The sequence below is a fragment of the Varanus komodoensis genome, unplaced genomic scaffold (assembly GCF_004798865.1).
Source record: "Varanus komodoensis strain SLA01 unplaced genomic scaffold, ASM479886v1 scaffold9, whole genome shotgun sequence".
NCBI classification, from domain to species: domain Eukaryota; kingdom Metazoa; phylum Chordata; class Lepidosauria; order Squamata; family Varanidae; genus Varanus; species Varanus komodoensis.
This window is the reverse complement of record NW_025336598.1, coordinates 4,159,490-4,174,438: the sequence shown is the minus strand read 5'-3', so window position 1 is coordinate 4,174,438 and position 14,949 is coordinate 4,159,490. Positions and strand designations below refer to the sequence as shown.

The window sequence follows — 14,949 nt, the reverse complement described above, 5'->3', positions numbered from 1 at the left end:
ATTGCTCTAATACTGAGGCAAGATGTGGTATAGTCAGTAAGGGGCTATAATAAAAATTGAACCAAATTATATCAATCAGAATTAGTGGAAAATATATGAAAATAACCATAATTCAAGTCTACACTCCAACAATTGATGCTGAAGAAGTAGAAATTGAAAACTTTCATGCAGGTGTTCAAGAGGAAAAACAAATCATGCTGATCCTAAGCGATTGAAATGCAAAAGTAAGAAGCAAAGCAGAATCAAGCATTGTAAGAAAATTTGGCTTGGGGTGAGAAATGAAGCACAAGAACGATTCAGAAGTTTGTGAACCCAACCACCTGTTTACTGAAAACATACACTTCAAGCAACCAGTCAGAGAACTGTATACATGGACTTCACCAGATGGCTAATACAGAAATCAAATAAATTATGTAATTGGACATGAAAGGTGGAAAAGCTGTGTTCCTGATGCCAAAACAAGATCTGGAACAGACTGTGGTAATTACCATCAGCTCTTCATTTCAAAAATTGGAGTTAAGATTTAAAAAATCATCAACAGAAACATAGTGTCAAACAATAAGTAACATCCCTTAAGAGTTTAGAGTCCACATAAAGAACAATTTTCCAATGTTCAACTTAATTGTCTGCAAGCCAGAAGAGCAGTGGACTGAAACCAGAAACATTATTAGGAAGAATGCCAAAAGACAATTCCTGTAGCAACAAGAAAGAAAAACCCTAAACGACAACAGAAGAAACATTCATAGTTGCAAAGGACAGGCAAGAAGCATACACAAAAGACAACAGAAATAGGGCCAGAATGCAACTGTTTGGCAACTATCATGTAGATACAAAAAGAACTATCGCAATGATCAGTGCAAAGAAATAGAAGAAAGGCACAAAAAGAGGAAAAAAAGAAAGTCCAAGAAATCAAAGAGAAATTCAAACCCAGATTAGGAATGCTAAAAGACAAACAAGGAACACACTATCAGATCAGGAGAAAATAAAGAGAAGGTTGAAACAACATGCAGAAGAAATGTACAGATGAAAGAATAACAGATGTCTTAGAAGTGGAATCCTATGAAGATCCTGCATTATTAGAAAATGAAGTGAAAGCTGCTCTGAAAGCACTTGCAAAGAAAAAAAGCACCTGGAGTACATGGCATAGCAATAGACATACTCCCAACTACAGAAAATGAATCAGTTCCAAATCCTAAGAAAGATACGTCAAAATATGGAAAATGTTAAAAGACAATTCATGTAACAAAAATAAAGAAAATCCAAATAGATGGCAGAAGAAACAAAGTTGATAAGGACAGGTGAGAAGCAAAAGTAAAAGGTGACAGAAATAGGGTCAGAATCCTGAATGCAACTTTTCAGTGACTATCATGTCGAGACAAAAAGTTCTATTACAATGGCTTCTGTGGTTGGGAACAAGAGGGACGGTGGGCTTGGGCAACCATTCCCATAGGCTACTGGTTGCATCCCAGGTGCTGATTCAGAATGGGAAGATGAGGACAATCTCAGTGAGATTGGGAACATGTGTTAGCTCACGGTTCTGGGATGCAACAGGAAGAGGAGGTGATTATCTCAAGGCCAGATGCTTCACCATGCCAAGCAGGTCCTGGGAATGGCCTGGATATATAGCCAGGGGAAGGTGCCGCTATGGGTGAGGAATGATCAGACACAGACCAGCTCCCCCCCACCTGGACCCCATGGCAAAACACCAGCAGAGGTAAGAGGCCCAATTAAATGAGCAGCATGCAGAGAGGAGGCATGCTCACCTTCAAAGAGCCCTTCCCGAAGGGTTGGAGCCCAGGCATGTTCAGAAAGAGAATTCCTGGAGGTAATCATTAGATTAGGTTCAACAAACCACTCTGTCCACGTTCACAGATCCAGTCTGGGTGATTTGTACTTGGAAGCAATAAAGAATGTTTACAGGGTAAATGGACTGTGGCTGGTGTTTGTTCAGAGGAGGAACCTCAGCTCATGGCATGTGCAAAAAAACAGAAGAAATCCACAAGGGAAGAAAGTAAGGGACTTTTTCCAGGAGATCCATAAAATCAAAGGGAATTCAAACCTGGATTAGGAATGCTAAAAGAAAAAAAAGAAACATACTATTTGAACAGGATAAAATAAAGAGAAGGTGGAAAGAATATACAGAAGAACTATATAGAAGAAATAAAAGGATGACAAACATCTTCAAAGGGGAAACCTATGAAGAAGAGCCTGCCATATAAGAAAATGAAGTGAAAACTGCTCTGATAGCACTTGGAAAGAAAAAAAAGCACCTGTATGGAGTGAGAAATGTCTGCTGTTCAAGCTGGATTCTGCAGAGGAAGTGGCACTAGAGAACATACTTCAAATATATGTTGGCTACTGGAGCACACCAAAGAATTTCAGAAGAACAAACTATACTTTATGGTCTATAGCCTTTGACTGTGGATCATGACCAGCTGTGGATGGCCTGAAAGAGGTGGGTCTCAACACTTGATTGTACAGATGTGTAACTTGTATCATGGACAAGAGGCCACAGCTAGGACAGAGTATGGAGAAAACAGAGTAGTTTCCCATAGGCAAAGGAGTCAAACAAGAATGTATTTCCTTGTCTATCGTCTCCCTTTTTGTTCAATCTGTATACAGAACATATAATAAGGAAAGGTGGATTAGAATTAGAGGAGGGAGTGAAAATTTGTGTAAGAAACACCACTAATTTAAGATATGCAGGTAATACCATACTACTGGCAGAAGCAGCAATGACTTGAAATGACTCCTGATAAAAGTGAAAGAAGAAAGTGCAAAAGCAGGACTGCTGCTGAATATTAAACAACAAAAAGAATTAAAATAATTCTTCAAGAATTACAAAACTATATTGTTAATAATGAAGAAATGGAAATTTTGAAAGATTTCACATACCTTGGCTCATTCAATTCAAAGGGAGACTGCAGCCAAGAAATCCAAAGGAGACTGAAACTTGGAAGGGAGCAATGAAAGAACTAGAAAAGATCGTTGAGTGTAAGGGTGTTTTCCAGATATCCAAATCAAATCACAATGGATGACTGTGAAAGCCGGACCAGTGAAGAAAGCCAGCAGGGCAAAAAGTGGTGTGTTGAAAATGTGCTGGAAGAGTTTTGTGAAAGCCCTGAACCAACAGAAAGGCAAACAAGTAGGTGCTAGACAGACCTTTCCCTAGAAGCAAAAATTCCAAAACAGAAGCTGTCATAGATAGGACACATCATGAAAAGGCAAGATTCCCTGGAGAAGATGATTACATCAGGGCAAGTCAAAGGGAGAAGATGAAAGGGAAGATCAGATATGACATAGATTAATAAAGGAAGCCAAAGCCTGGAACGTGTAAATGCTGAGTGTAGCTGTTATGGACAGGACATTTTGGAGGGCTTTTATTCAAAAAAGTCTAATTCATCTTCATGATACATAACAACAAAACAAGCTAGATATGATGGAGACAGCCACATTTATGGTATACATATCTACTCAGAATTAAGCCTCATTAAGTTTAATAGTATTTAGTCCTAAGTGACTAGAGGATTGCAGCCATAAATATGTATCTGTCCTATCCAAGTGTGTGCAGAAGAATCTTTCCAATTTCAACATCAAAAAGGGTATGTGAGAGGAAATCTTTAGATTGTGGTGTAAACTTCTGAAAATCACGTTTAACTATTTCAGTGTACTTATCTAGAATCAGAGAACTGGAAAAAGTCTGGTCCAACCTCCTGCTCATTTTAGGGTCTACCATGCAGGATGAAGACACAACGTCCTTGACAGCCTTTGCTTAAAATAACTCCAGTCAAGAACACAGACAAAAACCATTCCCAAACTAGGCAGGCTGTTCCAAACCAGGCACTCTTGTTGGTTTTTCCTAACATTAAGCTTAAATCTGCTTCTCTGCAGTTCCCATCCACTGGTTCTAGTCCGGTGCCCAGAAACATCAGAGAACTTTTCTCCAAGTTGTATATGGCAGCTTTTCAGATATTTGAAAATCACAACATTTCTATTTCTCTTTGTCTGCTAAAACATACTAGCCCTCTCAGTTGTTTCCTATGGGTGCTATGTTACTAGAACTCTCACTATCCTTGCTGTTCATCCCTGGAAGCAGTCCAGATCATGAGTATCCTTAAAATGTGGCACCTAAAGCTGGACAAATTACTGAACATGATACCCCAGTTGCAATCCTTTTCACAAATGCTGCTCTCCAGCCACTTGTCTCCCATCCTGTACCTGTCCCCCATCCTGTACCTGTGTCCCAAGTGCAAGACCTTGCACTTAACTGCATTGAACACCATCCTGTTTCCCCTGCCCAATTCAATAGTCCATCCAGATCCTTCTGGATCTGGAGTACCTGCTCCTCAGTTGTGGCCACCGCCCCCATGTTAGCATCATCTGCCAATCTGATCAAGAGACTGCTAACCTCCTCTTCCAGGTCATAGAATTCCACAAGGTCTTCCTGGAAGGACCTGTTTTTGCGGAAGCTGTGTTGCATGGCCACTAACCTCCTTTCCCTATCTAGGGACTCCAGAGTGTTTCCTGTTATGAGCCTTTCCATTGTCTTTCCCACAATGGACATAAGGCTAACCAGTCTGTAACTCCATGTCCCCTCTGCTACAATTTTTGAAGACTGGGACCACTGACGCCATCCTCCAGTCCTCTGGAACTTCACCCATTCTCCATGAGGTCTCAAAAATGGAGGCCAGCAGACATGAGAGTTCCACTGCCAACTTCCTAAGTACCCGTGGGTGTAACCCATCAGGGAGTGGCACCTTCATAACATCCAGTGCCCTGAGGAGCTCCGCAGTGTCTACGGGGGTGACTCTCATCTATACCCCTAAATCACCAGCTTCGTCTGATCCCCCATATGGCTCTCCCCCATCCTGCTTTGGTGGGAACACAGAAGCAAAATAGTCATTTAGCATCTGTGCCTGTTCCCTCACATCACCCACCAAATCACCTTTCTGCTTATTAAGTGGTTCCACTGCCTGTCTCCCCTTCCTCTTGCTATTTACATGTTGATATAAGCCCTTTTTGTTGCTCCTGATATTCTTTGCAAGTCTCAGCTCATAATCAGCTGAAGCCTTGCAAAGAATCCTTCTGCAATGAGCCTCCTCCTCCTCCCCCTTCGTCTACCTGCCCCAGTGTCCATTTCCTTTGGAGGTTCCTCTTAGGCCTTATCCCTCTCACCACCTCTTTTCACATCCACTTGGGTGCTCTCCTTTGTCTCCCCACCTTGCTAACTAGTGGTATTGTCAAGGCTTGCACCTCAAAGACCTCCCTTTTGAGGTCTTGAAATAACTCATTGAGGTATTGCTTTTGAGGTCCTGAAATACCTTGCCTCCCAGTACCCTCTCCCTGGAGTTTCCCTAGTCTGGCCTTTAATGACCAAAGTTGGCCCTTGTGAAGTCCCATCTTCTAGTACTTAGCCTGCTGCTTATCCCCATTCCCCTGATCACAAAGGATGGAATGATCACTCGCATCCAGAGCTCCCCTAATCTTCACCTCATCCCCCAGATCTTCCCTGTTGGTCAAAACCAAGTCAAGGATATTTTACCCCCTTGTTACCTCCTGAACCCTCTGCATGAAAAATCCTCCGTCTATAGCATGTAGGAAGCAACATAACCTGTCATCACCAAGTAAGTCTTCCAAGTAATACCTAGGAGATTTAAATCTCCCATAAGTATTGTGTTCCTCCCCCAAGTTATCCTTTAAATTTGGTCTGTCAGGGTATTGTCCAGGGTCTCATGTTGACTTGGTGGGTGACAGCATATCCCCAGTCAGGTCCCTCCCGTCAAGACAGTTTTACCCACACCACCTCTACCAGATCCCCTTCTGCAGCACCCTCTATCTCACTGCATCCTATCCTTTCCCTGACATAGAATGCTATGCCCCCTCCCCCTTTCCCTTCCTGTCCTTTCTAAATACCCCTCTATCTTTACATTCCAATCCTGCCTTTCATCCCACCATGTTTCCATAATCCCCACCAATAGGAGGGTCATGCCCTCCCATTCCTAGGAGAGCCTCGAGCTCTTCCTGTTTCCCATGCTCCTAGCATTAGTATACATGCATCTCAGCTCCTCCCCACAACCTCCTTTCTTCGGGTCGCCTGGCCTCCTCCTTCCCTTGGTACCAGAACACTCTTCGTAGAAATCCCACCAGCTCCTACATTACCTTCAACACCCTGGCCCTGAAACCCTGATCCTGTCCTCTGGATGTTACATTAGTGGCGTTCTGATATATTTGAATTGCACTTTTCATAATCGCTCCCATAACCATGCTAGGAAGGAGAGCCCAAAAATGCAAGCAGCTGTGTTGAACCCTTATCACTCACCAGTTCTAGTAGTTTTATCTCTACCAGGAGCAGGTCTTTTAAATGGCTGAACATGCCAAAATACTTCAAACTATAACAGGCATATATTATTGCTGAAAAAATGCATTTTTCCCCAGCTACCATGAAAATTGCAAATATGTTCAAAGGAAAAAAGGGAATTCTGGTCATGGAGACTGGCTGATGGCAGTAGCTGACCTCAGAGGTAGAGTGTAGTGCTTCAGAGCAAGGATCTAGTATTCAGGCAATCTGGACTCTAGTCCCCACTCAACCATGGAGCTCGCTGGATGACTTTGGGCCATTCATAGACTAGCTTACTATTCATAGACTACCTTACCATTCATATACTACCCAGCCTACCTTACAGGGTTGTTGTTGTGAGGATAGAATGAGAGGAGAAGAATGTGTAAACCACCTGGAGTGCCTTGGAAGGAAAAAAGGCAGGATATAAACGAACAAACAAATCCCACATTACTGCTAATTGAAAAAGTGCTGGTGCTACATCCCTGTGAAACCTGGCTGCTATACCAAATATACTTCTGTTAATGCAGCCTAAATTTTATTAGCTTCCCTTCCCCCAGCAGGTACACATTTGATATCACTTCCCAAATTCTTTGGTTTCATTTCATTTCATTATACACACTGAAGTGTGATTGCTGTGTTTGTTCATCCAGTGCAGAGGTACTTCATTTTTAGGGATAAAAATAGTTCATGGCCTAGAAATCTGAACTTTAATATACATTTTATCAAAGATAGCCTAATTAATAGGGAATGCACATGTGAAACAGGACTTTTGTATGGGAACTGCAGAGCACTGCTTTTTAAGTATCTACAGTATGTGTGAGTACATTTTAACCCAGGAATAGGGAAAGAACATGTGGCACTCCAAGATAACATCTTTAACTTCCATCAACCCTAGTCAGCATAATCACTGGTGAGGGGTTATGAACGTCAGCATCCTCAGGGTTCACATTCCCTGTCCTTGCTCTAACATTACTACTGGGAGATCACAACCAGGTTTCAAATCTGTGGACCCAGGCAATAATCCAGTGCTGTTCCAAAGAGTTCCGCAGTCCTAGTTCATTCAGCTTGCTGTGACAATTACAAATGCTCCCTGATAAACAGCACCTCTGGAGAGTGACTGGTATGCATTCTTGACCTGCCTCCTGCTTTTTTTTTCTTTCCCTCTTTTGACCCTTGGTAGACATTTAGATTGTAGTTTTAACAATCCTTCATTTCCCCTATGGATGGCCTTCATACCACTCTGCTATTCTTTAGATCAGTTTTTTATCACAAGAAAATGCTGTAAAGGTTACATGATTGATCCCTGTGAATTTATTACATTTTTAAATCACCCAATAACCAAAGTCCTCTGTGAAGGTACCACTGCAGCTTTTGTCATTCCTTGTTCTCACATCTCCCTTCACTCTCTCTGGCAAAAATATCACTCTTCTTACAGAACACTCTTCTTACTGGCCCTTGAACTTTTCATCTGGGAACCCATGAGTTCTTGATATGCATGTTTTCAACTAATCCGTGAAACTGGGTGAGTTCCAATGGAAATGTCCATCCTAGCTTCACTATGCATTCCAATTTGTTTTCTTGTCAAAAGTACGCGATACATTTTCTGTTAGAAAGGATTCAGAAGAAATCATAGAATAGTAGAGTTGGCAGGGGCCATGAAGACCATCTCGTCCCAACCCCTGCTGTTGCAGGACACCAATTTACACTAGCCCATTCAGACGACTATCCAGTTTTTCTCCTGAATGTCTCTAGTGAGGGAAAGTCCAACACCTCTCTAAGCAGCTGGCTCAACTTGAACTGATTGTGACAACCCAGATTCAGGCTGGACATCAGGAAAACCTTCCTCACTGTCAGAGCAATTCGACAGTGGAATGCAGGGATCCCCAAAGTACATGACTAACATGAAGGTGTTTCAGAAGGGAGAAAAGGCAGTGTTTAAACATAATAAAAAAAATAATTATGCTGGTTCTAGTGATCATAGTTGGGGGGGCAGGATGACGCTATCAGTGTCAACTTTGTATAATTATTTATGGCCTGTGGGACTCCCTTCTTGGACTAGCAACTCAAGGGTAAACTCAGACTGACATTCCTTCCCTCCATCAGGGTCACCACAAGCTTTCCTGATGCCTGGGGTGGTAACAGCACACATGCACTGTAAACTTATCTCCTCTCACCTGCACACTGCATCTCCTTCTGTCCCCACCTCTGAAGAGCTACATCAATTGTAAAATAGTGGCTGGCAGAACTCTGTAGAAAGGGGTTATTTTTCAGCACCAAGCATCATAGAGGGAGCTGTTCCTAAAGGTTATCTACAGTACAAATTATTTCCAAGGACAACCCCTCTCATATTGCCTGACATTTGGACCTAGCTGAGCTGTACTGGCCATTTTTATGGCCACCACAGCTCTTCAGAGAGACCACCTGCCCTCTGGATCAGTCTCAGGAATAACCAAAAGGTGGCGGCGGCACCACCTGCTGGTTGTTCTCTCCCAGAAGCATTTGCTGTAGCAAGAGAGCAGGACCATCTGGGCTCTCCAGAACACCCACTGTTGTGCCATTGGGCTGGGCGGCAGCTCAAGTCATTTGTTGGTTCTACTCTCCCACTGTGGCAAATGCCATAATGGAAAAGTTGCTGCAGGGCTCTCCCAAGCACTTGCCCACCTAGCAGCACCTGGAGAGATTACATAATTCACGGCTTCTCTGCTCCTCTACCTGAGAAGGGTTTCATCCTACTTTGTGGGAGAGCTGTGCTGCCCAAAATCTGTATTTTTATTTCAAAATTTTGCTGAACATGACATCTATTCAACACTGCTGAAGATTTTTAGGGGATGCTTTAATGCTCAAGTTTGGGACTTCAGTCTTCATCTTCAGCAATAAACAAAAGAGGAGGCACTACAGAAAAGGTGGTAACACTTGCCCATGGGAGAAGGATGCGGAGAGGATCAAGCTGTTGTAGGAGAAGGGACACACTGCTTTGTTTGTTCGAAAGTCTCTCATACATTCACTTTGTTTTTCTATTACAAGACTGAACAGAGTGAAGAATGAGGTGTGGAACTAAAGGAACATTTAAACCTGAGAGAGTTGCCAGTGAGAGAAGAAAATGGAAACAAGGAGGAAGGAATCCCAATCAAACTCCCAAGATAACAGAATCAGAATGTATGATTGAATAAATAAAAGTCCTTAAGATTATTTAGGTCTGTTCTGCTAGCAATGTTTCCTACACAGACAGATGCAAAGCAACACCATAGCCCCAGCTGTTGCCCCTCATTCAATCAGATAGAAAAATAAAGGACTAGTTCACTGGAAATTCTTCAGTTTTACAAAACTAAGAGATCAGCATTTCAGCCTCAAGCTTCTATGTCAACTTCTGCTTTCTCTTCAACTCCATTCTGTTTCTCGTCTTTCATTTCTGTCTCTTCTTTGCGGACTGTTTCAGCTTCCAGCTACAGAAAAGGCATTAGGATAAAGATAAAGTGAGGAGGACTCTTGCCTTGTTCAAGCTGTCTGAGTATTTTTACATAAGATTTGCACATTTTGACACAGTGACTTTCTAAGTGAAATGTATAAACTTCTAATGGATCAGTCAGTTACAAAAGAAATACAGTTTAAATCATGTCCTTCATTCTTATTGAGGATTTAAACAGAAAGGAAGATGGTATGGCTATGGAGTCCCTAAATATTAACCAATGGGCAAGAGGAATATATTTTAAGAAAACTTCTTGAAGCCTTATAACAGAGATGAAGAATCTCCAGTCCGCAGGGTTGATGCTTCCCATATGTCTCCCCACCTGCTTTGCAGCCACCCCACCCCATGAAAGAGCAAGGCTTTTCAAAAGCCTCCTGGTGATAATGGGAGCTTTCAAAAAACCTTACTGCTATGTCATATCTGTGTGTGTGTGTGTGTGGCACCTGAAGAGATTGTAACCCTCCCCCACACTTTAAACACCCCTGGCAGCAATTACGCTTTTGAAAAGACTTCATTGTTGCTCCAAAAGTCTTATCGTAGAAGGGCATTTCCTAGGTGGTGCTAAGCATATGAATCTATATGGATGTGTGTGTATGAGCGTGGATGATGCTTTTCAAGAAGTGTATGTTATTGTTATATGTTCATGTGTCCCACTTTTTGCACTGCACCCCTGTCCATGGGCTGAAAAAGTTACACCATCTGTGTACTGTAATGTCCATCAGTATGAATAAGAGAAGGTGGGGTTTGCCTATTGGTCAAAACATATGAGTTATTCTGAGAACTCATGCGTACCTTTGTTTCCTTGTCTGCAAGTCTCTGAAACATGTTTGCATACATCTTTTTCTCTCTCTCATGCTGTTCACGGATCTTTTGCTGACAGATTATTAGCTGTGTTTTGGCTGCTTTGTTGCTTGGATAGAGCTGCAGCACCTTCTGGAAATCTGCTCTTGCTAACTCAAAGTCATTGACAGCCAGCCGGGCCTCACCACGCCGAAAAAGACCTTTTTCATTGTTGCTGTCCAACTCAAGGGCCTAGTGGTTAGATGACACAAGGTAGAAAGCATTTAGGAAAGATACCCAAATATAACTGAATCTATGATGTGAAAGCACCATAGATTCAGACTTCTCTGGTTCTTTGTAGGAATGACAAACAGGAGCCCTAAAATCACCCTAAAAGGCTATGTGTGCACACATGGCAAGATGGAGCAGCCACCTAAGAGCAGGAATTAGAAATAGCCATCAAAGAGCAAAGAAAAAAGAGAAAGGAGTCTGTGCTTTCTTGGAGAGAGGAGAAAGTTGTGATATAGGAAAAGTGCACCACTGCATTCAGCATCATTTTTAGCAACAGCCAGCTAATTGCTTGCAAAGGTTTACAAATTAATCATGAACATAACAACCTTTCCCTGTTTGTCTCTAATATGTGGCACTCAGAGGTTTAGATACAATCTATCTTTGACTCAGTCTAAGCTAGTGAGCCATCATGACTCTTATGGAATTCCTCCTGACAAAAGGTGATTATCAATGTGGTGTTCTAGTACCTGCTTTGTCATGAACCTCACTGGGAGTGACTTTGGATTAGTCATGGACTCTCAGCACAACCACAACACAACAGTGACAACTTTCAGCATAAGAACAACCACCCTCACAGGGTTGTTGTAAGAAGGATCATGGATACTCTCTTGGGCTCCTTGGAGGAAAGGTGGGATATAAAGTGTAACAAATAATGGGTCATTAACCTAGATACCGTCAAATAAACTATTAGTAGACAGATTAATGATCTATAAACTGCTTTGGACAGACAGAAGCCCAAAGCAGATGCAACATGCCCTTGCAAACCTCTTTCCCCCAACTTTTTTAAAAAACCAAAATCAGCCTTAGAAGGCTTGAAGTCTGAGTGGAGGAAACAGAGGAAAAGGAGAAAGGTTGCTTAACTTTCCCCCTTCCTATTTTTTTAGATCAGTTAACCTCAGCCCAATCATCTATGTTTGTTTCTAGGTGTCTCCATGTTCCTGCTGACAAACATGACCAAAAACAACGACTTCTCCCCCGCATTCTTTCATTCAAACTCCCAGCCTCCCAAGGCTACTTGTAGTAATTTTGTTTGCTTATTTTATTTTAAATAGTTGGCAGGGGTGAGGGAATTACATACGACTCCATGTCATGTCTGCTTCAGTCTTCAAGTTGGCTGTTTCCAAATCTAATCTGCATTGACGTGTTTATTCTGGACCTGTGTTGGCATAGGGGCTATTTCATGGGACTCGCTGAAGTTGTGGGAAGCTGTTCACATATTACAGTTTACCCTCTTCTACTTCACAAAATCTTTGTCTGCATTGGAGATATAGCAAAGGAAAGGAAGAAGAGGCTGAGCCTGTGAGCTCTTCTTCAGTTCCCCTCCTCTGCACAGTCTAAGACTGTGAAAACTATTAATTGAATATTTTTGCAATCTCCTGCCTTGGTATCAACTCAAGATTTTCTTATTTCAGTATTCCAACTGCTGCTGTGTAGACTGACACTGACAAATCATACAATGTGGGAAACAAAATTCACAAATAAATGGAATCAGTATGTTTTAAACCCAGGTTAAGGGAAACAAACTCAAGATAATAGCATTGTGTCAAGCTATATACCTTTGTCCCATTTTACACATCTTCAAGCACAATCAGTGTTAAGAATCACTATTACTGGCTTGTTTGTCTCCCTAAATATCATGACATTTACCTTACTGCAGTTCTCCAAGACCTGGGAATATTCCTTTAGCTTCAGATGGCACATGGCCAAGTTAAGATGGGCAGCAAGTCTCAAACTCTTGGCCTTTGCTTCCTCCACTTCAGATAGCCCTGTTTCATGTTCTAGCCATGACACAATCTTCTTATATTGTAAAGTTGCCTGTTTGTATTTTCCTTCCTGGAAAAAAAGGGGTTACAGTACTATGTCAAACTAAAATGAGTTGGAGGGACAAATACTTTACCCAGAAGATGCCCAGAGGCCAAATATATAATGGCTCAACACACAGAAGTTAATTCCTTCTGAAGTCTATCAACTCTACCTCATAATTAAACATTGATCTGGTTTTCTTGACTAGACAGGAGGGGGGTGGTCTGGAAGTGTGTGGGGAATTAACATCAAATTCCATGGTCAAATTACTTCCTATTGAGGTTTAGAATTTCAACTCCTTCTCCCTTCTGCAAGGGTGGGGGAGCTTTTAAAATGCTTTGTTCCCAGAGACTGATGGATCCTGATGGTTTCTAGAAGGCTCTGCAGGCGTTTCTGGCCGGTGCTCCTATGGAAGCCCAGGTCACTCTATAGAATTAGGAGGCTGACACAATTGCACCCAAGTGCCCTCTTCCTTTGAGCCAACCCTGGCCAGCGCCTTGGTACACACCTGAGGGCAATGAAGCAAGAGGGGAGATGGCTAGCACACAGGTGGAAGAAAACTTGTGTTGAGTTCAATCAAACAGTTAAAGCTCATTATCAAACCTACTCTGTGGCAGTAAGGATAGCAAAAAGGCATTTCTTTTCCACAAGCATTGTAGTGCTATCCAGCAGAGCTTTTCCAGGTGGCTCATGTCCTGTTACAATCTGGGCCAGAAAAGAAAATTATGGGACCTTTGGTAGCTCACTGTGATAAATCTGCACTACACTTCAAAGGTAAAATCTCTCAGATTTGTCAAGAATTTGACACCATAAGTAATACAGTTGCAGCAACAGAGGCATCCAGAGAACTGTCTGGTCCAATTTTTTTGGATGAGCTTCAGTTATTGAGGAATGATGATGTGGATAAGGTGCTTGATCAAGTCTGGGTCACCAGCTGTGTGCTCAACCCTTGCCTATCATAGCTTTTCATAAGAACGGCAGGTTGCTTACCATAACTGTCATTCTTTGAGTGGTCATCTGTGCAGTCACACTCATATGGGCTTTGCTGTGCAGCACAAGGCCTGAATCAGAGAAAACTTCCATAGCTTTGCTTCACGGAGTGGGCAGGAGCCCCGCCCCATCCCTGGTGAGGATCGGGATGGGGGGGGGGGTCTCCCGCCTAGTCCCTCAATTGCCTTGAAGACTGCATCATCCCAGTCGTGTGAAAGAACCAGAAACCTGTAAGAGAGGCATGGATGACCATGCCCAGCCTGAAAGGCAATGCAGTGTGTTGGGGTGATGATAGCCAGCAGAGTGGAGGGTGGATTGCGTGAAAGTACAGGTGACCACTTGAAGAATGACAGTTACAGGTAAGTAACCTGCTTTTCTTCTTTGTAGACCCTCTCCATCAAAGGGCATGGCCTCAGTGTAGGCCCTCATTTCCAGAGGAAGGGAGGCGGAGTGCAGCCACATGTGGCAGTGAAGTGCTATGGCGCCCATCATTGCCTTGCTATCAGAGTTGACATGGTGTTGAGCTTCCTCAGTCTGGAATCTAGAGAGCTTCTCTACTTCTGTGTGTACGAGCCGGATGGGACCATTGACTGTGGGTGCTGCTTCGCCGCCCAGGAGTTGCCTGGGATGCCACTGTTCCCCCCTCCCTGCCCCCGCCAGATTAGGGCAACTCCTCCTCCTAGTTCCCAACTTCTTCATGCTCCAACATGTCCAATGCCTCAGGTCTGACCAACACACTCAAAGAGACCGCACCCAGCTGACTCTGACTCCAGCTCCTCAGAGCCTACTCTTTGCCCCAGCCCTGCTCCAGACTTCCTGCCTGGCATCACCGACTCCAACACCGATTACCAACATGAAGATATCTACACCGATGTGACATGTAATAGCTTTTATTCTTTTCTAGCTTCAGTGTTATGTAATCATGGATAAGTAGCTGAGACTATATACATAGTTGGATGGGCATTCCCATCCATATTCTGTTTCAGTTATTGGCTAAGTGCAACTGGAGTACAAAAGATTAGCTCAGCTGCCACATCAATGGAACTGTATTCCTTCTCTTCACCAACATCCAAGCAACTGTGAACAAATTTGCACTCATTTACAAAAGATGGCAAAACCTGCAGCAAAGAGGAATGTTCTGTACCAAATGAAAATATTCAGAAATGTTACCATTCCATTTTGGCATGTCACTATTCTTCAAATGTGAGGTAAATGAGCTATGAAAGTAAAGTAAGCCACTAGATATGGTCACTAGATATGTTGCTAGTCTGTGGATGCA

General features: G+C 42.7%; 1 protein-coding gene across 1 annotated transcript in view; it reads right to left on the bottom strand.

Moving 5' to 3' along the window:
• Nucleotides 1-7,584: 7,584 nt before the first annotated feature.
• Nucleotides 7,585-14,949, bottom strand: part of FKBP4 (FKBP prolyl isomerase 4) — a 78,939-nt gene continuing 71,574 nt past the window's right edge. The window contains 3 exon segments of the mRNA XM_044417781.1: nt 7,585-9,783; nt 10,599-10,838; nt 12,525-12,710. Coding sequence (XP_044273716.1) covers nt 9,688-9,783; nt 10,599-10,838; nt 12,525-12,710 — 522 coding nt within the window. The 3' untranslated portion in view covers nt 7,585-9,687.